Source organism: Nycticebus coucang, chromosome 1, assembly GCF_027406575.1.
Source record: "Nycticebus coucang isolate mNycCou1 chromosome 1, mNycCou1.pri, whole genome shotgun sequence".
NCBI classification, from domain to species: Eukaryota; Metazoa; Chordata; class Mammalia; order Primates; family Lorisidae; genus Nycticebus; species Nycticebus coucang.
In genome coordinates, this window is record NC_069780.1 from 136,845,322 (window position 1) to 136,869,152 (window position 23,831).

Below are 23,831 nucleotides of genomic sequence, written 5' to 3' on the forward strand. Positions count from 1 at the left end.
CTTGCAGAAAGTTTAACCACATAATCCTGACAGACATATTTGTTTATATGATTAAAATGTAATAATCACACTCGATATTTCCAATGCCTATCTCCTCTTTCCAACATAACTCCTTTAGCCCTTACGAAAAAGCACTACCCACTCTTGCTAAAGCATAACAAACTCTTGCTCACACTTCTTTAGAAAACAACCATTAAATGTGAACATGAAACTTGAAATTTTCTGAGGATTAAGTAGCTGACCTAGTGAAAATGGTTAATATCACACATTAGGTAAAGTGGTATACACAGTGCTTGCCACCTCAATGAGAATGAGCTACTGTAACTATTAGCATTTTAATTGTGATTCTTAGCAATGTTTCTCAGTCTAAACAAGACCCTAGGATAGTAGATCAGGAAGAGTATCCTGGTTGCTTAAAATGTTTGGTGCCAATCCTTCTAACAGAGATTAGAAATCAGTAAGGGTGAATTGAGAGAATTTACTGTTTGCATTTTGGTCTCAGGTTGAATTGATGACCTTGTGTAGAAAGTTACACCTGTGCTTTTACAATATAATAGCTACTAGCACATTAGCTACATTTTAAGTGCTCAGGAGGCACATGTGGCTAGTAGCTACTATATTGGACAGCTTAGAGTGGAACATTTCATCATTGTTGAAAGTTATATTGAAAATAAGCACTGGGTTAAACTGTAGATGAAATTAGTCTTGAAATCAGGAACTGGAGGCTAAAAGGGAGGTGATTCATAGGATAGTGCAGCATAGCCCACTTAGGATTTGGGAAGGCTGAAACATTTTGATCAGTATAGGAGAAGAAAGGAAAAGTACTCTACTTTGTACAGATTCACAACAAATCAATATTTGGAACACCTGGAAGCTTCTATGATTCTCCTTATAACAGAATGGAGGAGGGCAGCTAAATGAAAGGAAAATTAACTGAGATGAACAAAAGGTTATTTAAATACTGGATAAAAAGAGTAAAAAAAATTCATTAGGCACCATTTATGTAGCGGACGTTGGAATACTAGCATATGCCCTCACTTAAACTACAATACCAAAATAGGCATTATTCCCCCCATTTTACATATGAAGAAAGCAGCTCAGAGTTGTGTAATTTGCTGAAATTTTCATAGCATTTGTTAGCAAGGCAAGGATTCAGAGTTAGCATTTGTGACTCTAAAGCCTGTTTCACTACAATCACACTACTTCCCTTTGAGTAGAAGAAATGTTTGGAGACATTTAGTTAAAGGTCAAAATAACTGAGATGTGTAAGGGTATAGATAGAACCAGTCATTTTCACAAAAGTTTGAAATTCTGGTTCTTAAGGACCTTTCAGAATTAGATGGAGAAAAACATTTCTTTTTGTAATGGATAGTTATCTTAAAGAATATTGTCCCAAGCAATAGCTGACTAACTGAAAGGTAAGCAGCTTCAACAGAAGTTTGAGTAAACTCTTGAGTGGTGTATTCAGAGTGGTATTGAACAGGCTCAGAGACTTAAACCTGTGAGACTGAGGTCAGTCTGTCCCCTTGCTAATTCAAGTGTGGTGTGAAAACTAGCATCCCCATTATGACCTGGGACATTGTCAGAATGCAGACTGTCCCCACTCCAGACCTACTGAATCAGAATACATTTTAATGAGACCAATATGCATATTAAAGTTTGAGAATGTGATCTAGGTGTTCCACATTGCTATTGTCTACCCCACTTAAAGTTCAGTCTCTGACCTTCTAGAAATTCTCTGGTTCTGATGTTAATATACAGACCTTCCTATTAACATACAGGGATGGAAAGAACTTTGAATGGTATCTTTTATTTTTATTTATTTATTTATTTTTTGAATGGTATCTTTTATAAAGTATCCCAGATGAACATCCTCCTTTAAAAGGCTTATAGAAAATGGAATGTCCTTTATCCACCAGGGTATATGAAAAAAAGAAAATGGAATATCTGTCTTGGTATCTGTTTTCGTATTATTGCTGTACCAAGTTATCACAAAGTTAATGTTTTAAAACACAGATTTATTTTATAATTCTCCTGGTCAGAAATCTGACACGTATTTTACCGCGCTAAAGATCAAGGTGTTGGATGAGATGTGTTCCCCTCTGTAGTCTCTAGGGGAGAACCTATTTTCCATATTCTAGAGACCACTTGCATTCCTTGGGCCATTGGTCCCCTTTCTTCATCTTTAAGGTGAGCAATGACCAGTCAAGTCCTCACTGCACTCTGTCCTGTACACATCACCCTGACTGATAGACTCCTTTTTTAAAGGACCCTTGTGATTACATTGGGCCCACTTGGATAATCCTGACCACTCCTAATTTAAGATCAGCTGATTAGCAGTCTTAATTTCATCTGCAGCCTAATCCCCTCTGCCCTGTAAGCTAACATGTTCATAGGTTGTAGGAATAGGACATGGACATCTTTGAGAGGCCATTGTTCTGCCTAGCATACATGGCAACTTATTTCTCTGTTTATCATTGGTTTCTATTAGGAAAACTTTCTATTTGTCAGATTTAAATTCTTCATTCTTACTCTTATTTTTTACATTATGCCCTCAACAGAGATGGAGAATGACTACGATTTATTTCTTTTTGGGTTTTTTTTGAGACAGTCTCACTATGTCACCCTCAGTAGAATGCCATGGTGTCACAGCTCACAGCAATCGCAAACTCTTGGGGTTAAGGGATTCTCTTGCCTCAGCTTCCCAAGTAGCTGGGACTACAGGCATCTGCCACAGTGCCCAGCTATTTTATTGTTGTAGTTGTCATTGTGGTTTGGTAGGCCAGGGCTGTTTCCAACCCAACAGCTCCTATATACGTGGCTGGCACCCTAGCTGCTGAGCCACAGGCACAGAGCCATTATTTTTTGTTTGCTTGTTTTTTTGAGACAGTGTCTTACTGCATCACCCTAGGTAGAGTGCTATGGCTGTGGAGAATGACTACCCTTTATTTCTTTTTTGTTTTTTTTTTCTGAGACAGAGTCTCACTGTGTCACCCTTGGTAGAGTGCTGTGGCGTCCTAGCTTACAGCAACCTCCAAACTCTTGGGCTGAAGTTATCCTCTTGCCTTAGCCTCCTGAGTAGTTGGGACTACAGGCCTGTGCTATCATGCCCAGCTAATTTTTCTGTTTTTAGTAAAGACAGGGTGTCGCTCTTGCTCAGTCTGGTCTCCAACTCCTGAGCTTGGCCTCCCAGAGTGCTAGGATTACAGTTCTAAGCCACTATACCTGGCCCCCGTTAATTTCTTTTAAAACTGAAAAATGCGGGCTTGCGCACGCGCGCGCACACACACACACACAAACACACACACATACATATATACACATAAATAACACATATATATATAGATAAATGTTGCTGGACTTACCTTTTGTAAATTGACTAGTCCTGATTTATTTTCTTCTCGGTCCATGTGGGTACCTTGAACAACAGCATACAGAGGGCATTCTGGGAGTTCTGTTTTTTCCCCACCATCACCTCCCCAGCTTTTTATCCCCCAATTTAAAACTCTTGAGCAATGATTTAGATATTGTCTTTTCTGGCTCCAGAATATAGTGGTTATGTTAGAATGAAGCATATGCTAGAATAAAGATGTTGTGAATAAGAAATAATACGTAGAGAATAAGCAAGTTGTTGGAATATAGTCGACCCTCTGTATGTGTGGTTTCTGCATCTGTGGGTTCAACCAACTGCAGTTCAAAAATATTTAAAAAATAATACAACAATTTACATAGCATTTACATAATATTAGGTATTATAAGTAATCTAGAGATGATTTAAAGTACACAGGAGGTTGCATAGTTTATATACAAATACTCCACCACTTTGTATAAGGGACTTGAGCATTTTCAGTTTTTGCTGTCTGAGGTGGAGGCCTGGAACCAACCCCTTCAGGATACGCAGGGATGACAGTATGTAGCTTAACAGCCTCTCGGCTCATGCTCACATAAGGGAGGGTGACGTTGTTCCTTACTGAAAGGAAAGATCTTCCTGGTTTTAGAATGAGAATTCAGTTTGCATAGAAATGCTGCTGTCAATTATGAATGAGTTATCTGAACTGATGCTTCTGGTTCTGTGTCAAAGACTGTCAAGAGTGTACAGGCATCTTAGATATCACCTAGTTTAGCTTCATTTGCAAGTTCAGAATCTGAAAATTTTTAACAGCTGTAGAACTCATACAAAACTCAGCTCTCCTTACTTCTGAATTGGTGAACAGCTATATACCTAATATAATGCCGTTGGTTTTTTATTCATCCTTCCTGGTAGATCTAGGAATATAATTAATAACATCATTTCTATTGAAAATGCATTCTAAATTACATCTATTTTTTAAAAATTGCAACCCATTTAAAATGTGAGCATTGAAATAGGTACAATTTTTATTTATTTTTTGAGACAGTCTCACTTGATCACCTTCAGTAGAGTGCTGTAGTGTCATAGCTCACAGCAACCTCAAACTCTTGGGTTCAAGCAATTCTCTTGCCTCAGCCTCCCAAGTAGCTGGGACTATAGGTGCCTGCCACAAACCCTGGCTATTTTTTAGAAACAGGGTCTTGCTCTTGCTCAGGCTGGTCTCGAACCTGTGAGCTCAGGCAGTCCACCCACCTTAGCCTCCCAAGTGCTAGGATTACTTACAGCCACCTCTCCTGGCTAATAGTTACAGTTTTTAAAAGTGACTTGGTTCCCCTTTCAAAATAGTCTTGGGAAACCTTTTCTTATTGTCATATCATTGTTTGAGTTTTAGGACTCAAATTTAGATGTATTATTCTAGCAAAGGTTTGATTTATGCTTAAGGTAAGGAAAGGATTGGATTATATATAAATTTACACATATGTTTTTATTTGCTTATTCTAGTTGGAAGATGGACAATAACAATAATATTCTAATATTGTGTTTAATTAGTTCCCATGCCATCTATTAATGTTTGACTGTGGTCTACTATGATATGTAGGTACTATAATTATCTGCAATTCATTCCAATTTTTTCCTTTTTTTAAAAAGAGACAGTGTCTCCCCCCATCCCCCAGACTGGAGTGCCGTAGTCTGATCATAGTTCACTGTAACCTTGAACTTTTGGGCTCAAGAGATCCTCCCATCTTAGCCTCCTGAGCAGCTGGGACTACAGGTGCATGTCACCACACCCAGCTCATTTTTTTTAAGAGATAAGGTCTTACTATGTTAGCCGGGCTGGTCTCAAACTCCTGGCCTCAAGTGATTCTTCTACCTCAGTCTCCCAAAGTGCTGGGATTACAGATGTGAGCCATAATACTCAGCCCCCACTTTTAAAAAATGGAGTTATTAAGATAAAATACACATGCCATACAATTCACCCATTTAAAGTATACAATTCAGTGCTTTTAAGTATATGTATAGAGTTGTGCAGCCATTGCCACAATCCATTTTAGGAAATTTTCTCCCCCCTAAAAGAAATTCCATACCCATTGCAGTCACTCCCTATCTACCTAAAGTTTCCAATTCCCACCTCTAGCCTTGGGCAACCGTTGCCTACTTTCTGTCTATATAAATTTGCCTTTTCTGGAAATGGAATTATACAGTATTCAGCATTTCGTAATTGGCATCTTTTTCACTTAGCATAATATTTTTGAGGTTCATCTATGTTGTATAGCATACCTCTTTTTTAAATTCCCAAGTAATATTCCATTATAAAGAAATACCACATTTTGTTAATCCATTTGTAAATTGATGGATATTTGGATTGTTTCCACTTTTTCCTAGTGTGTATAATACTGCTGTGAAGTTTTGTATGGACACAAGATTTTTTTTTTTTTTTTGTACAAACAGAGTATCCCTTTAACGCCCTCGGTAGAGTGTGGTGGAGTCACACAGCTCACAGCAACTTCCAGCTCTTGGGCTCAGGCGATTCTCTTGCCTCAGCCTCCTGAGTAGCTGGGAGGACTGCAGGCGCCCGCCACAACGTCCGGCTATTTTTTTTTTTTTGTTGCAATTTGGCCCGGGCTGGGTTTGAACACGCCACGCATGGTATATGGGGCTGGTGCCCTACCCACGGAGCCACAGGCACCACCCGACACAAGTTTTTCTATAACCTTTTACTTGGTTATATACCTAGGAGTGGTATTGCTGGGTCATCATGTTCACATTTTGTGGGACTTCTAAGCTGTTTACTAAACAGCTGCACATTTTACATTTGTACCAGTTAATGTGGGAGCTGCTGCTTTCTCTGCTCCCTCTCCAGCAGCTGTCATTGTCTGCCTTTTTGATTATAGTCATTGTAGTGAGTGTGACATGGTATCCCCACGTGGTTTTGTTTTACATTTTTCTAGTGGCAAATGATCTTAAGCATTTTTCCATGTGCTTTGTGACTATTTTTGTGTGCACATAAATACATTTTTAGAAATGTCTGCTCAGATCCTTTGCCCATCTTTCATTTGTGTTTTTTTTATTTTTGAATTGTAAGAGTTATTTATATATTTTGGATACAAGTCTCTTACCAAATAAATGATTTGCAAATACAGTATTTTCTCCCATTCTCTGGATTGTACTTTCACTTCCCTGAGATTTGTTCTTTGAAGCACATACATTTTTAATTTTTGATAAACTTGCCATTCATTCTTGCTCAGTCATTCCTTGAGCTGATGTTTATTGAACATTGCCATGGGCCAGCAATGTGCCAGGTTCTGAGAATATAGCTGTGCCATTTTGTGTTACCTCAAATTTGGCTTAGGGGGTTTCTTTTATTTAAAAATAGGATGCTGGGTCACTAGGTAAGGTACTATTTGCTTTATGTGAAATTGGGTTAAAGATGTAGGCTCAAGATGGAAATGTTTTTAGGGCTAATTATTATAAAACATGAACGAGTTATACAACAGTCAACAGGTGTTTTGGGGCTCTTAGGAGTTTTGGAGTTCGGTTAGGCTATAATTTGGCAACAAATGGCCCCTAGCTCTAATGTTTTAAAAACAAAGTTATCAGCATTTTTACCCATCAAATTATTATGAAAGTCTTCAGTTTCTCCACATCCTCTGCTTGTTAGAGGTCAAATGCATTTTGTTGGGAACTGAATTGTGAACTATACATTCTTGGTTGCAGTATCATATTAGAGTTTTAAAAATATGTGGTGTAGTAGTTGAAAATAGGACAAAGGTTTGTCTAATAAAATAGATATATAAAGTGAACCATTCCTGTTTAGATAATTCTTTTTTTCCCCAGGTAAAAGATGCCTCCTTTCTGCAGCATATGTGGACAGCCACAAATGGGAAGCAAGAGAAAAAGAACAGTATCACCTTGGTAGGTGCCTATTCAGCTGTTATGGGTCATTTTCAGTCACTCCATATGTTCATCATTATATACTCATGTGATGAAGGTGTGAAATTATGCTTTTATGATGATTCATTTCAGGTAAGCGCATTTTGAGTCTTAAGAAAAGAGTTAGACTTTTACACATGGTAAAATCATTTCTGTTGTCCCATACATTTCTAATATTTCATTTTTGCCTTGATGATTAGTCTCCTTAAGTTAGGTAAACAATTCTTTTATTTTTTTGTCCATTTTTATCATCTGGTTTTCATGCAGCCTGTCTCTGTTTTACAGAATTTTGTATTTTATACTTTTATCCTTTTTTATTGTCAATCTCTTTACTTTCCTAACTCCTCTTGTGGTTTTCAGAGCCTTTTTTGGCTCTTCTCTATTTCATTACCAGTTGATAGGTTTGAAAGCCATGTTAGAATTTTATGTAACCACTGAGGGAAGATAGTTGGCTAACATCTTCCCAAGCAATAGGCTCCTGATGATATTTCTTTTTCCCCTGTTCTCTATGTCGTATTACACAGATAACAGCTTTTCTTTCTTTTCTTTTTTTTAATTTTTTTTTTTGCAGATTTTGGCCAGGGCAGGGTTCGAACCCGCCACCCCCCACGTATGGGGCCAGCGCCCTATTCCTTGAGCCACAGGCACTGCCCACAGCTTTTCTTTTATTAAATACTGAGGCCGAAAAGAAATCATGACCCTATGAGCACTTTCTAAAAAACATACATACTTCAGGTTTTTGGCTCCACCTGCTCTTTTGGTGTATATAACATCATTGGGACATTGATAAAGTAAATAGATTGGTGATAGCTTTAAGAGACTGATGAAATTTTTTTTTTTTTGCAGTTTTTTTGGCTGGGGCTGGGTTTGAACCTGCCATCCCCAGTATATGGGCCTGGCGCCCTACTCCTTTGAGCCACAGGCACCGTCCACAGCTTTTCTTTTATTAAATACTGAGGCCCAAAAGAAATCACGACCCTATGAGCACTTTCTAAAAAACATATACTTCAGATTTTTGGCTCCACCTGCTCTTTTGGTATATATAACATCATTGGGACATTGATAAAGTAAATAGATTGATGAATTGTTTTAAGAGACTGATGTAATTTTTGGATTGATTTCAATGCTGATCTAATATTTTCCCCCAATTTCTTTCACTATTTTGTTGTTTTTGCTTATGTCAGATTAGAATAAAGTCTCCCTGAATATATATTCTTCCTGTAAGTGTAGGGAACATTGCTGTCAGTAATGTTTACATTATTGGGGTTTTCAAAGAAATCATCATTTTCTTCATTGATAACATGATCAATTGCATAAGTTGATTGTGAGCTCGGGAATGGGTATATGGGCAGGGGCCAGTTAAAACAGAGCTGTGGAAGATCTGAAGATGTGTAATCATAGCCTCTATAAGGAACTTACAGTCTCACTTTAAGAGTCTCACTAGAAGAGACCCAGGATAACCTTTTTATAACAGGTACTTTATAATACTTTAAAAAAAAGTATCCCCCAATTAAATCCATATGTATCATCTGTCGATATATATTTTAAAATACAAAGGAGAAATAAAAAGAAAGAAACTTATAATGATATTTGCAAGAGGACTCCAAAAATTTGTAGAAAGATAGAATTAAAAGACAAAAATAAAAAACATAAGCTTTATATCTCAGCATAAGCTCCATCAAGGTCAAGACATTTTAGTCTATTCTTGAAGAACTGAGGGTTCTGGGCATTTAGCTAATGTCAATGTAGATATATATATATATGGCTAAAGAAAATGGGTTCCCTTTAAAGATTTTTAAGATGAGGAAACAAAAAGAAGTCAGAAAGTGCCAAGTCAGGATTATAAAGTGGGTGCTTAATGATTTTCCATCAAAACTCTCCAGAATTGCCCTCATTTATGAGAGCAATAAGCAGGAGCATTGTCACAGTGAAGAACTCTCTGCCAAAGCTTCAGCTCACTTTCTTAAAACATGCTTATGATAAGCAGATGCTATTCTTTGGTCCTCCAGAAACTCAACAAGCAAAATGCCTTGAGCATCCCAAAAATCTTTGTTCTTGACTGGTCCTCTTTTGCTTTGACGGGACCACTTCCACCTCTTGGTACCATTGCTTTTATTGTGCTTGGTGTTAGGATTGTACTGATAAAACTGTGTTTTATCTGTTGTTACAATTCTTGGAAGAAATGCTCCAGGATCTTGATCCCACTTGTTTAAAATTTCTAGTGAAAGTTCTGTTCTTGTCTGCAGCTAAATCTGGGTGTAAGGGTTTTGGAATTTATTGAGTGGAAAATTTACTCAGCTTTAATTTTTCAGTCAGAATTTTGTAAGCTGAACCAGTTGAGCTGTCTATAATGCTGGTTATTATTTCTGTTGTTAATTGTCAGTCCTTTTCAACTAGGGCTTGAACAAGGTTAATTTTTTCTTACAAATTGATGTGGCTAGTCTGCCATTTGTGGGCTTTATCTTCAACATTGTCTCTCCCTTCTTACATTTATTTGTAAACTGCTAATTTCTTTGGGGTATTGTCCCCATACACTTTTTGTAAAGCAGCAATGATTTCCCTCGTCATTAATTTGATGTTTGCTCTTGGTTCAATTTTAGCAGATTCATGTGGCTCTGATGGGGGCTCATTTCAAACTGATGTCTTATGCTTCTTAGTGCTTCAAATTAGATCCTGTGCAGACATGTTATAATAAGTTAATGAGGGGTGGCACCTGTGGCTCAAAGGGGTAGGGCACTGGCCCCATATGCCAGAGGTGGCGGGTTCAAACCCAGCCCCGGCCAAAAACTGCAAAAAAAAAAAAAATAATAATAATGAGTTTATTTTGGTATAAAAAAATTTTGAGTTCTGTCATAGTTTTTTTCATAATATATATTTTCTTTGAACTTTTTGAAGACCCCCTCATATTTCAATATATAAATAAATACTTGGGGAAAACTACACTAAGAAACAAGTTGCTAAATGCTTGCTCTTAAATGTAGAATCACTATGAACACGTAGATGGTTGTACATATGGTATACTGGTCAGGTTGTAGATGTGGGATACTGGTGAATTCAAATATTAGGAGTGGCATTATAAGGACATAATTTTACTTATAAAATTCATAGCACTTGGTAAAGTTCTGAATGATTCAAAGGTCTGTCTTCCCTCAATTTATGTGGAAGTGCATTTATGGAAAATTCAGCTTATTTTCGATTAAGAAAAAAATACTTTGTGTTTATATGTACAATGGAGTTATTTCTGTTAATTTTAAACATATTTTTCCAGTAGTGTAAATGTCTGTCATTCACAGATGGCATAGTATGTAGGGCAATTAATTTTAACTTTTTATTTAGAAATAATTGTAAATTTACAAAAAGATTACAAAGAATTGTCTACCTTAGTCTGTTTTCTGTTGCTTATAACAGAATATCTGAAACTGAGTAATTTATTTATTTTATTTATTTTATTTATTTTTTTTTTTGTGGGGGATTCATTGAGGGTACAACAAGCCAGGTTACACTGATTGCATTTGTTAGGTAAAGTCCTTCTTGCAATCATGTCTTGCCCCCAGAAGGTGTGGCACCCACCAAGGCCCCACCCTCCTCCCTCCTACCCTCTCTCTGCTTTTCCTTCCCCCCCCCCATGACCTTAATTGTCATTAATTGTTGAAACTGGGTAATTTATAAAGAAAAAGAATTTCTTATAGTTAGGGGAGGGTAAGAAATTCAAGGTCAAGAGACCGCATCTGGTGAGGGCTTTCCTACTGGTGGAAGACTCTCTGCTGAGTCCAAACATGGCACAGGGCATCACCTGGTGAGGGACCTCGTCTTATAAAGTCACTAGTCCCACAACCCTGATAATCTATTAGTCCTTGAAAGGATTAGTTCATTTATGAAGGCAAAGTTCCTATGACCCATTCACCTTTTAAAGGTCCAACCTCTCCACACTGCCATATTAGGAATTAAATTTTAATGAGTTTTAGAGGGGACACATATTCAAACCTTAGCACTTTCCTTTTTATCCAGATTTACCTGTTGTTACCATTTTGATCATTCGTGTTTGCTTTCTCCTTCCCTCTCTCTTTTTCTCTCTCTATATTTATACACATTTAATCATTTGAACATTTCTTGCGTACATTATAGCCCTTTATCCTGAACACTTTAGTGCATGTTACCTGAGATAAGGATATTCTGTTATATAACCATAGCACAGTTACCAACTTCAAAAATCTTAACATTAATATAATACTTTACTACTCATATCATTATTTTGTCAGTTGACCCAAAAATGTCCTTTTAGCATTTTCTTCCTCTAATACGGAATCCAGTTTAGGATATATTTCTTTTAGTTATTGTATCTTTAGTCTCCTTTAATCTGAAATAGTTCCTTGTCTTGTCTTTGTTTTTTATGACATTGACATTATTTTAAGAATCCAGTCTTTTTTTTTTAAATAGAATATTCATCCTTTCAGATTTGTCTATTTTCTCATGATTAGGTTGAAGTTATGCTTCCCCAGTCAGAATACTTGAGTGATGTTGTGCCCCTGTAGGGGAATGGGGATATCACATCCAGGCCTACCGAAACCATATGGCTTCACTGGTCATGTCAGCTTTGATCACCTAATCAACTGTCTGACTTCTCCACTGTAGAGTTAGTGTTTCTCCTCTTTCTGACTAAGGGAGACACTGTGGGGAGAAACTTTATACTGGGTAAATATCCTGCTGCTTATCAAAAGTTTCCTCTTAGATTTAGCTTCCATTCATGGCTTCTAGTCTGAATCTTTACTATGTTGCAAAGTGATGATTTTCCAACTCTTAACAGTTCATCCAGATTTGCTAGTTAGCACTTAATATTCTGCTGTAAGCAAGAGCCTGTCCTTTTCTCTTTTTCTCCTCTGTTTATTATTATACATTGTTTAAATCTCATTGATGCATAGATTTGTTTAAATGATTACCTACCATCATTAATTATTTTGGTGGTCCAATTGCCCCAGATTTGGCTAATAGAAGCTTTTCAAGCTGGCTTCCATCCCCCCTTCAACCCCACACCCTCCCTCTTTTATATCTTCCTTCCTTACTTTCTCATATAACAAGGTGTTCTGGGTTCATCTTGTACCATTCGTGACCTAACCCTGGAATCAGCCATTTTTCTGAGGAGCTCTGATTCCTTCTGGTGAGGAATGGCATAAGAAATCAAGATGTAAGTGCTAGGTATCCTTTTGCTACTGTGGACTTTTTGCTTCTTAGCCCATTCACTGTGACTAGACAGATCTGGGAAAATTTTGAATGCATATATATATATATTTAGAAATAACGAATTCATACAAATACCTCCAATGCAAGTTCATGATCCTTCCTTGCCTTCCTCTAGTCCAGTGGTTCTCAACCTTCTTAATGCCACAACCCTTTAATACAGTTAAAAGGGGTCATGACCCACAGGTTGAGAACCGCTGCTCTAGTCCATATAGTACCTTCCTTCTTCCATACCGACAGCCCTTGCTCCCAACAGAGACAACATTTTGATGGGTGGGACAATTTTAGCATTGCAGGTCTTCTAATTTCCCTGTCTTCTGCCCTTTAAATGCCAGCAATGCCATCCAGTCATTATGTCAGTACCCCCACGTACTCTAAAATGCCTGATAGTGCCAATACTACTCCTTTTGGGAATTGCTGTTCTAGTGATAGGACCAACATGGACTTAGTTATTATATAGCAGTGCTTGTTCTGATGTCCCATATATGAATTACAAGCAAAGTGCTCTGCCAGTACAGATGAGGGACTGATGAATTCTAGGGAAGCTTATTGACACTTTCCTAGGTATGAAGGGAAGATTAGGCCATCAGAAACTACTATATTTGGTGTTTTGGTGTGGGTCTAGTCACACAAATCCAGGAGAACATGGTTGTGGGTACCTGAGTGAGCAGAAGCTGACAATTAGCTTAATCATCTGTAATGCATAAATATCCCATGGAGGTGATTGGTTCCTTTTCTCTGTTTAGACCAGTTTACTGGGGAAAGCAGTCCTTAGCTACCAGTTACTGAAGTCTTCCCTGCCACTGAGGCGATTGTCGTCTCTGCCTAATTTAACCCCTGTATGTCCTGAATCTTTCTGCAGTCAGAATTGATTTTTCCTGCCCTGTATTCTTAACACCAAGTTGTGCTTTCCTTATGCAGTGGTGGAAAGCTGCATTTGGGAGGCAGACACATGAGTCTGAATGTCAGTTCCGCGGCATTCAGCAGTCCTTACCTTGGGTTTCTGCACCTATAAATTAGAGATGACAACAATGCCTGCCCTGTAGTAGGTGCTCTGGAAATAACTGCAATGAATAAGGTCCTAGGCCCCCTGATTTTACCCCTAGGTAAAATGTGTTAAGTGAACTAAGATTCTGGAACTCAAGTTGCTTGGAACAAGAAGAGGCCTTTTGAGAGGGTTTTTCTTGCAGTGTAATAGAATGTAATTGTTAGCACGTTCCTTTGAAATAGACTTTTCTACGTAGCATAACTACTTGCTTCCCCTAATGTTTGTGTTTGGGTTTGATTACTGGCACTAGGCAGTGAGGCTGTCGCTGGCTCCCTAAAGATCGGGCAGCAGAGGGCACTGTGGCCTTTGAGGAAGCTGCCGCTCAGCCTGGCAGTCAGTCTGACGCTGGGCGCGGGCCTTTGGGGTCAAGTGTGCGTGCGCACAGCGTGGCCCACCACGTGGAGCGCTGTGATTGGACATCATGAGTTGCAGGGCCGTGAGGTACCTGGGGCCAGCTCGCTGATTGGGGGAGGCTGGAGAGCAGCTATGAGGCATTTACCCCTCTGGACCCCATTGGACAGAGGGGCGTGTGGGGGCGGGCTTCCGTGTGCTGCGAGGATTTTGCCTCCAGCCAGTCCCGCGGCTGTGTGGGTGTGGGAGTTGGTTTCTGGAGCCTCTAGTGTTCAGTCTCACGTTGGTGGTTTTCTGTTGGTGCCTTTCGGGGCTGGTTAATGGGGGGAGGTCTGTCGGGGCCCCAGTACGAGTGGAGTTTATTACAACATGTGTGAGGTCTTCTGTGCTAAGCCCTACCCACCACCTTCCTGTTTAATGCTATAGCCTAGTAATAGCTGCTATTCCACTTTAGAGGGGGCTGAGGGTAAAGTCTAGCGTTTGCTTGGGGTCATACGGTATTCTCTCTTAAAAAAAGCATTCTCAGCAATTGTAGTACAATAGTACCTGGGTACCACGGGGTCTCTTCCCTTTGCATTAAGGTAGTAGATTTATTACTATTTTAAATAGTTTTTTGTTTTTGCAGAGTAATATATATACTGAAAAGTATACAAATCATAATATTTAGGTTGATGAATTATCAAAGTGAGCAAACTCGGGTAGGAAATAGAAGCTCTTGTGGTCCCCACCTTTCTCTTCAAAGGTAACCATTATCCTGACTTCTGACACTAATATTAATTTTTTTAAGGTTTTTAACATCTGCAAAGGTAATGAGAACAGCATAAGGAACTCCCTTTATCCCTCACCTGGTTTCAACAATTACCAGCTTGTAACCAGTCTTTATCTCTATTTCTGCTGTTCATCCATCCTGATTCTTTGCATTATTTTGAGGCAAATCTCAGACAGCAAATCGTTTCATTCATAAGTATTTTGATGCATATCTCTAAAAATTAAGAATGCTTTTAAATGTATTATCACACAGAAAGTACTGATAATCACTTAAATATCATGAATTATCCAGTGTTCAAATATCCTTGATACTCTTACTTTTTTTTAATTAATGGCTTAGATGATCAGTATCCAAATAATACCTATACAATACAATTGGTTAATAAGTACCCCCTTCTCTTACCTCTTCAATAAAATCTTACTTATAGAAACATATATAAAAATAGGGTAGTATAAACACTCACATACTGTCATCCAGCTTCAGCAGTTCTCAATTCCCTGCCAATGTTGTTTCATCATCCCCTCACCAGATTACTATGTTTTTGATCTTTTGTTTTTTGTTTTGAGACAGACTGTCTCTGTATTGCAGTGATTTTTTTAGCTGGTGTGTAACGGTACCTTGGTGTGCCACAAAAATTTTTAAAGATCATTAAATTATTTTCAAAAGAAGTTCAAAGAACAGTAAGTATATTCTTTTGGGGTTTACTCCTTTTTTTATTTTTATTTTATTTTGCAACATAATTTAAGTGCCTTCAGATGAAAAAGGTTGAAAAACATTCCTCAGTTGCCCAGGTTAGAGCACCATGGTGGCAACCTAGCCCACAGCAGCTTCAAACTTCTGGATTCAAGGAATCCTCCTGTCTTAGCATCCCAGGTAGCTGGGACTTCAGGTGCCTGTCACAGTGTTTTTAGTAGAGACAGAGTCTTGCTCTTGCTCAGGCTGATCTTGAACTCCTGAGCTCAAGGGATCCCCTGCTCTCTTGGCCTCCTACAGTGTTAGGATTGCAGGTTTGAGCTGCCTGGCCTGGCCCAAATTGCTTTTTATCAAATCCCAATATGAGATCACTTTATGTTTCAATGCATACTTCTAAACGATAAGGATTTTTGAAACATAATACCTTTCTCATAAAATTAGTAATTCTATAACATCATTAAATATTTCATCAGTGTTTCTACTTTCCAAATGTTGTATAAATTTCTTTTAAATTTAAAATTTACAATGGGATCCAAATAAGGTCCATACATTGCAACACATTGAGATGTCTCTTAAGTATCTTTTAATCTATAGCAGTGGTTCTCAACCTTCCTGATATCGCAGTGTATTTTTTTTTTTTTTTTTTTTTTTTTTTTCAGTTTTTGGCCAGGGCCTGGGTTTGAACCCACCACCTCTGGCATATGGGGCCGGCGCCCTACTCCTTGAGCCACAGGTACCGCCCCACTGCAGTGTATTTTCATTGTTAAAAAGGGGTCGCGACCCACTGGTTGAGAACCACTGATCTTTAGGTTTCACTTTCTTTCTTACAATTTATTTGTTGAAGAAAACAGGTCTCTTGCAGAGTTTCCCACATTCTAGATTGCTGATTTCATCCTTATGGTGGTGTTTAATGTGTTCCTCTGCCTTCCATATGTCCTATAAACCTGGTAGTTGGAGAAGAGGCCTTGATCAGATTCAGGGTTTGCCTTTTATTTTTTTGTTTGTTTGTTTGTTTTCTTTTTCTTTTGTCATGAATACTTCATAGGAAGTGTTTACTTTTGTCAGGAAGCATTTGGTTCTCCTTCTGTGGTGTTAAAGGCCATTCATGATCATTGCTTGGATTCATCATTTCATTAGGAATGTCAAGCTATTGCTATTTTAATTCCATCATTTCTTTTTCATTTGTTAATGCCATTAAGAGCTCATGGGTTTAAATAATTGAGACATTTTAATCCATTGCACTTGATGTTTTTACTGATAGGGTCGTAGTTCTCTACCTGTACTCTTTTAGAGCCATAGGAGTCTTCAGTCAGAAGATTTCAGTTTTTGAATATTTCTTTACTGGGCTTCCCTTCCCACAGTGACTAGGACTGAGGAACTGGGTGGGGTGCTGATAGGAGGGCAGGCCTGATGGGGAAGCTCCCTGAGTTCCATGAGTTAGTACCTAACTCTGCTAGGCACTAAAGGCCTTGGTGACTTGAGCTGAATTGAATTCATGAGCCCTGCTGAATTAAATTTCATTTTCTAATTTTCCAGTTTGTGTAATCACAAAGTAAGGGACATCTTTTGGTTTTGGTTACTGTTTTGCTTTGTCTGTTTTTTTGGTAACTTACTTTTTGAATCCAGAGAGTATATTATACCATTGACACATCTGAATTCAGATCTGTCTCTTACAGATGCTCTCCCATTTTAGCTGAGGCTTAGTTTTGCTGTGTCATTTTGGCTGTGAAGGTCTTTGACTTATACTAATATTTCAAACCTGCTCTTAAGGGAGATTTTCTGAAATCTACTTTCCTAATTTTGTCAGTTCTATATTTGCATCTCTGTTACATCTATTCATTTACTAATATTTGTATTTACCGTCCTCTGGCAGTGCTAGAGATGTGTCTGACTTGTACATATCATCCTCCTTTAGCATCATGTTTTGATATACAGTTATATAAAGCTTTCTTTCATGTTTTTCCTTTATTGGATCTAATTGTTTTAAATCTTCGGATGACAGACAAATAGAAGGAAATCTAAAACTCTGTGTCCAGACTAATCTGGTTCCTAGATTAGTCTGTTATTTCAGTGCTTGATTTATGTCATTTGTCCTCATTTTTTCTTTTAAAATATGGGAAACAAAAACACAGTTTCAGCCTATGTTTTCAAGATCCCTTCTAGAAAGGATAATCTGTTTCTTTGTATAATAACCTGTATCTATTTATTACATAAATTAGGTAAGGTGTATAAGTAGCCCAGCGCCCAGAAAGAGTTCAGTATTGCCTTAATGGGTAAAAGTAATGTACAGCTACATAGAAGTCATAAAAAACTGAAACTTAAAGCTACCAGGAGTCAATAGAGTTCTTTTTTTCAGTAACCTTCCTTATCAGAACTTTCTTTCTAGCTACTTTTGAAATCCTCTTGAATCCATTCTTCATTTTCATACTAATATATCAAGGTGCAGGTTTAATTTTACTTATTTGGCTTGAGATTTTATGTATTTCCTGAGTTTGAAAACCTGTATCTTTTGTTAATTCTATAAAATGTTAGCGGTTATCTCATCATGTATTACCTTTCCCCTTTCTCTGTATTAACTTCCAGAAATTCAATTAATTATATTTTAGGCCTCTATTTTCTGTACCTCCTAACTCTTCTTAAATACTTCTCATGTTTATCTTTGCTGCATTCTCTGTAATTTCTTTTAGGTTTGCCTTTCCGTTCACTTAATTCTTACCTCACCTGTGTCTAATTTGCTTTTTAACTTATTCATCATTTTTTCCTATGCCTTTCTTGAAAAGGTATCATACAAAATAAACTGCATATTTAAATGTATGATTTGATTTGTTTTGACATATGTAAAGGTGCATTATGTCCATAAAATTACCATCAAGATAGTAAGTTTATCTGTCACCTTCCAAAGTTTTCTTGTATTTCTTCATAATCCTTTTCTCCTTCCTCTTTCTGGGCCACAACCCAGATTCCCAGGCAACCACTTTTTGCCACCATAGATTAGTTTGCATTTCTTCGTCTAGTGAAATAAACTATTTTTTATTTATGTTTTGAGACAGTCTCATTTTGTCATGCTCAGTAGAGTACTGTGGCATCATAGCTCACAGCAACCTCAAACTCCTAGACTCAAGCGATCCTCTTGCCTCAGTCTCCCAAGTAGCTGGGACTACACCCACCACAGCACCCACCTATTTTTTTTTGGAGATGGGAGTCTCAGACTCATGAGCTCAAGCAAACCACCTGCCTTGGCCTCCCAGAGTGCTAGGATTATAGGCGTGAGCCACTGTGTTCAACTTAATAAACTCTTTAAACAAAATTCTTAGCTTGGTATATTCTGGATCACAAAGGATGAGTGGATTTAAGTCCCTAAAGAGACATGAGGGTTGACTTTGTAGTTTAGAATCCTCAGTCCTTGCCATTTTACTTTGTAGGATACATTATTTTCTAGTTTACTGTTTCACTACAGGTGTAGCCCTAGGAGAGCCTGGCTTTACCTGAGGATCCCTGAACCAGCTTCTAATCTTACAAAAGCGGTTTTATCTCTGCCCCTCACAAGTCATTAAAACCAAAGCTTTGTGTGGCTGGGGATCCATAGATGCTCTTAGGATGACTTCTACCCTCTTTACACCTTTGAAATTTACAGTCTTATTTTGCCTTTGCCTCTGACAATTACAGTAGAACCTCCATATTTGACCACCTCCTTAAGTTGACCTAATTTTCATAGATTGGTCATAGCACACCACATGTGCTCAGTGGAAATTCCTTATGTTGACTATTTTCCATATGAGTATGTGGACCAGTTTGTTACAGTCCTTTGGTCAACGTACAGAGGCTGTACTATCTACCCCGTTTCCCCGAAAATAAGACAGTGTCTTATTTTAAGGTGTGCTTCCAAAGATGAGCTAGGTCTTATTTTCAGGGGATGTCTTATCTTTCCTGTAAGTGGGTCTTATTTTCGGAGGATGTCTTATTTTTGGGGAAATAGGGTATTATATCTGCCTTCTTGAAAGCTCATATATTTGGAAAAATTTTAGTATTTTATTTAAGTGTTTTATTATTATACACAGTAGGAGGGATTTTTAAAGGATGTTTAATACATCTTATTCCAGCAATAGAATTCCTGTTTAGTCTCCTCTTTGAGCTTAGGAGCAACATCCAAGGTTTATTTTGCCTTCCCTCTATGGTAGTTCTCAAAGGTGCTTGATGTGCTGCTCAATAGTCTCCTGGGGCTATTGTTTAAAGTGTGGATTTTGGGGGAGGAACACATTTATGAGAGGGACTTTCCCTGACAAAGGCAATTAGGGTAACTTGGTTCTTTGTACCGTCAATGAATCCCTAACAGTAAAAATTTTTTAAAAAGTGTGGATATAACTGGCCCTACCTCAAACCTGGGGGTTAGAATCTCCCTGTGGGCAAGAGGCCTAGGAACTGAAGTTTTAAAGCTGACGGTCAAATCTTCAAGAGGTTTGCGTGCCCTTACACTCTCACGCGTGGAGTAGTGCAGGGTTCTCAATAAGATCATTTGTGTTCTTACATCATGAATGGTGTAGTTCTTCAAACTAGAAGGACGGTTTTATACTAGTTACATTTTATTTCTTGGGCGTACTTCCACATTATCAAATTAAAGTTTCAGACTCTTCTTCCCATGGAGTCTTTCTTGTCCACAACTGTCAGCTGCAGTGTTTGTTCTGAGGAGCTGAATAACAAGCAAAGAAGTGTCTTCTTTGGCACATCTCTTTGAACAAAACCTGGGCATCTGTTGCCCCCTGACTGGAACATGAAGTGTGATTTTGACTGTGGGAGCCTGAAGTCCAGAAGCCTGTGGTGCTGGCCCTCTGCTGGCCACATCTGTCCCAGCTTTCTGGCCATGCCTGCTCTGTGCAGCTTTCTGCCTCATTCATCATGGCAACACTGATGTCAGGGGATTGCTCACATGGTATATCCAGCAGCAGACCTTTCTCTGACTTGCAATATGCAAGTGTTATTCTTCAGACGCCAGCTCTGCAGCTGTTGCCCTTTTTGAGGCCCCAGCCGGTTTCACTTAACTTAAGATGCCTTGCTGTGAAGGGATCAAGTGGAATCTTATTTCCACAACAGAGGTGATCAGTGAATCTAATTCACTCCAATGTTTGGTTATATATATGTTGTGCAGTATGAAACCACAAGGAAACGGGGCCCTGTAGGCCATTTTAATTAGGTCAGTAGATCTGATCATGCATTTTTAAAAAGTCTAATTACAAATTTTGAGTAGAGATGGGTGGTTCCTTATATTGCCTACCATCTCAACAGAAGGGCCTCCATTATGAAGTAATCATAAAGATCAGGTATCATGAGAGGGCTCTTTAACGTCTATTCTGTGCACAAGTAGGTATAATGATATAATTTGGCTTAATGTGAAGAAATTTTAAAATATTCTTTAATCATCTGTTTCAGTCCCTTTTAAGATAGTCATAAGAAAAGCTGATTGCTTTTATATCATCTCAGGTTTTAGGGGTTTTGCAAAGTTGTTTTTCCTGAGTAGCTACTGAGTCATTGGGATCATTACCCCAAGGAAAAGAGAGAGGAAAAAATGGTTAAACGCATAGCAGTAGGTTTTACTTGTTAATTGATTATCTCTGAGTGTGTCCTTATCACTTGATACTAATTCTTCCACCAGAGAGTAAAAGAATACTTTGGAAATTCAATCACTCTTTTTTCTTTCTCCCTTTGCTTCCTTTGATACATTTCTTCAGCTGTTTACTGGGTGCCTTTTATGAAACTATTAATTCATATATCAGAGAATTCATCCTTGCCCTCATGGATTTTACTTTTAGTGTAAGAGACAAAAACAAACAAGCAAACCAAAAATACATACTAGCATATGTCGGCATTTGTAGCTGCAGATATTTTGGATTTTATCCTAAGTGTAATAGGAATTTATTGGCTGGTTGAGAAAAAGAGAAGGGGATTTAGTTTATCTATTGAAGGGTTGATTGGAGATTAGATTATAAAGGTGGGGACAATTTTTAGGGCAAGGTCAGGAGATGAGAAAGATTGGTGGCTATGCGTGGTGATGATGAGAAATAGATACTTATTATAGATATTTCGAATCTAGAGCCTATAGGGTTTGTTGACAAATTGGTTATAGAGTGTGAAAAGAATGGAATCAAGGATGACGCCTATGTTTAAGGGAAAAGCAGGTTCAGAAATGAGGAAATAAGAGGATGTGCAGTGTTTAGACACCTATTAGACATTCACATGGAGATACCATGTGATTGGAAATACAGTCTTGATTTATAGGCAGAGGTCAGGGTAGACATGTATGTTTATAGTCAGAAATCTCTAGGTGATGGTAAAGCTGTGTGGGGGGAGTGCGATCACTTAAGAGACCAAACACAGATGGTGAAGGGAAGAGGCTATTATTGAGACTTAGGGCACTCCAACATTTACAAGTTAAGAAGAGGCGATCCTGCAAAGGAACCTAAGAAAGAAAAAGAAAGACTGTTTCATGAAGAATAGAATGGCCAACTATATTAATTGCTAGTGAGAGGTCAAGTAAAATGAGAATTACCCCCCGGATTTAACAATGTGGAGGTGGTTATTGGTGCAGTGAGTTGAAGAGCAAGAGCTTACACGTAGTAACAGTGTTATCAGAGAGGACTCTTTGGAGCAGTCTTGCTAAGAGGAACAGAGAAAAGAAGTAGCTGTTGAGGTAAGAGCAAGGGCGGGTTTTTCGTTTAATACCATTTACCCTTTATAACAGAATAGAAAGCAGAGTATATGGGCACAGAAGCTAGTATCCTAGCATGTGCTAAGAAGATGAAGTTCTTTTTTAATTGCTTCTATTTTAGTGAAATGAGATACAGAATCATGAGCTGAGAGTGAGGGCGAGGAGAGAAAGGGAAAGAGGATGTTGTAAATTTGAGAAACAATGACAAGACGTGAGATAAACATTTTGGAGAGTATGTTGCCTAGCATTTCAGATCTTTTTAGACTCTAAGATAAAAGTGTAATCTCAGGAATACTAAGTATTCCTATGGCTACTCTGCTAAAAGGGACCAAAATAGGAGTAGTTCAGGCCCAAAATCATTAAGGATGGCCAGAGTGATTTGTTCAGGTAATATAAAACAATCACTTGATCAATTTCAATTTTTTTAAATTTTTGAATAGCTAATATACTTACCAGATATATAGCTAATATTTTTCATTTTTTTTCTTAATTTTTTTCTTTTCTTTTTTTTTTTTGAGACAGAGTCTCTCTCTATTGCCCAGGTTAGAGTGCCATGGCCTCAGCCTGGCTCACAGCAACCTCAAACTCCTGGTTCAAGTGATCCTCCTGCCTGAGCCTCCCAAATAGCTGGGATTACAGGTGCCCGCCAGGACATCCAACACATTTCTCTATTTTTTAGTAGAGACGGGGTCTCACTGTTGCTCAGGCTGGTCCCAAACTCCTGAGCTCAAGGCAGCCTCCTGCATTGGCCTCCCAGAGTGCTAGGGTTACAGGTGTGAGCCAGTGCACCTGGCTGCTAATATATTTCAAAATGCAAATGGAGTAAATTTATAAGCTATAAAGAATCTTCTTTTCTCATCAGCTAATCTCTTTTCCTGGAGTTATCAGAAATAACACTTTCTTGTGTCTCCTTCCAGAGATATTTTATTGATCTATCTTTTAAAAGCTAAATACATGTTAAGAATTTGTTATAATACTCTAATAAAATCACTTTAAAATGTTACTAATATTCCTTTATCATCTTCTAATTCATGTATTAAATAACAATTTCTTTAAAAGATCAAGAAAGAGCATCTGTTTTAATTCTAACTTTATAATGTTGGCAGCCATTTGGCAGGAGTAGTATCTGTTAGATTTTTCTTAAGAAAAAGGTATATTTAACAAGGTTCTTTTTCCTTCTTTGTCTTCACAGCTGATCTGGCATCTTTAATGGATAAAACATATGAGAGAAAGTTGCCTGTTAGTTCTTTGACAATATCACGGGTAAGATAATTTAAGCATATATATTTTCAAAGAAGAAAGCCAGAAAGGCTCTCTGAATAGATGAGGCTCTGTAAATAAAAAATATCCTTCATAGGAAATAATTTTCCAGAGTACGGTATGTTTTTATAGTTACTAATAGATTTATTTTATGATCTAGTAGTAAATTACCTTGGTTGAAAGAAAAGGTAATAAATTTACCACAATCCAGTATCAGTACAGGCAGTCCCTGGGTTACAAACAAGATAGGTTCCATAGGTTTGCTCTTAAGATGAATTTGTATGTAAGTTGGAACAGGTCCATTTACCTATTACCTATAATAGCCTCTGTTTGCGAGTACAAGTTGTATGTAAGTTGGATGTTTGTAACTTGGGGACTGCCTGTGCTGGAAGTGTTTTTGGTAGCTGAGAAAGTCTATAGAAGAATGGATGCTAGTGTTAATGTTAACCTGCTGCCAAGCAGTGGACAGAGAATACCATTGGACTAGGGATCA

At 38.0% G+C, this 23,831-nt stretch overlaps 1 protein-coding gene across 1 annotated transcript in view; it reads left to right on the top strand.

Annotated features, from left to right (window-relative positions):
- The window catches only part of MRPS27 (mitochondrial ribosomal protein S27), a 113,118-nt gene that overhangs the window by 740 nt on the left and 88,547 nt on the right, over positions 1-23,831 (top strand). Inside the window, exons 2-3 of the mRNA XM_053589030.1 lie at positions 7,187-7,264; positions 23,271-23,341. Coding sequence (XP_053445005.1) covers positions 7,187-7,264; positions 23,271-23,341 — 149 coding nt within the window. The remainder of the gene's footprint in view (positions 1-7,186; positions 7,265-23,270; positions 23,342-23,831) is intronic.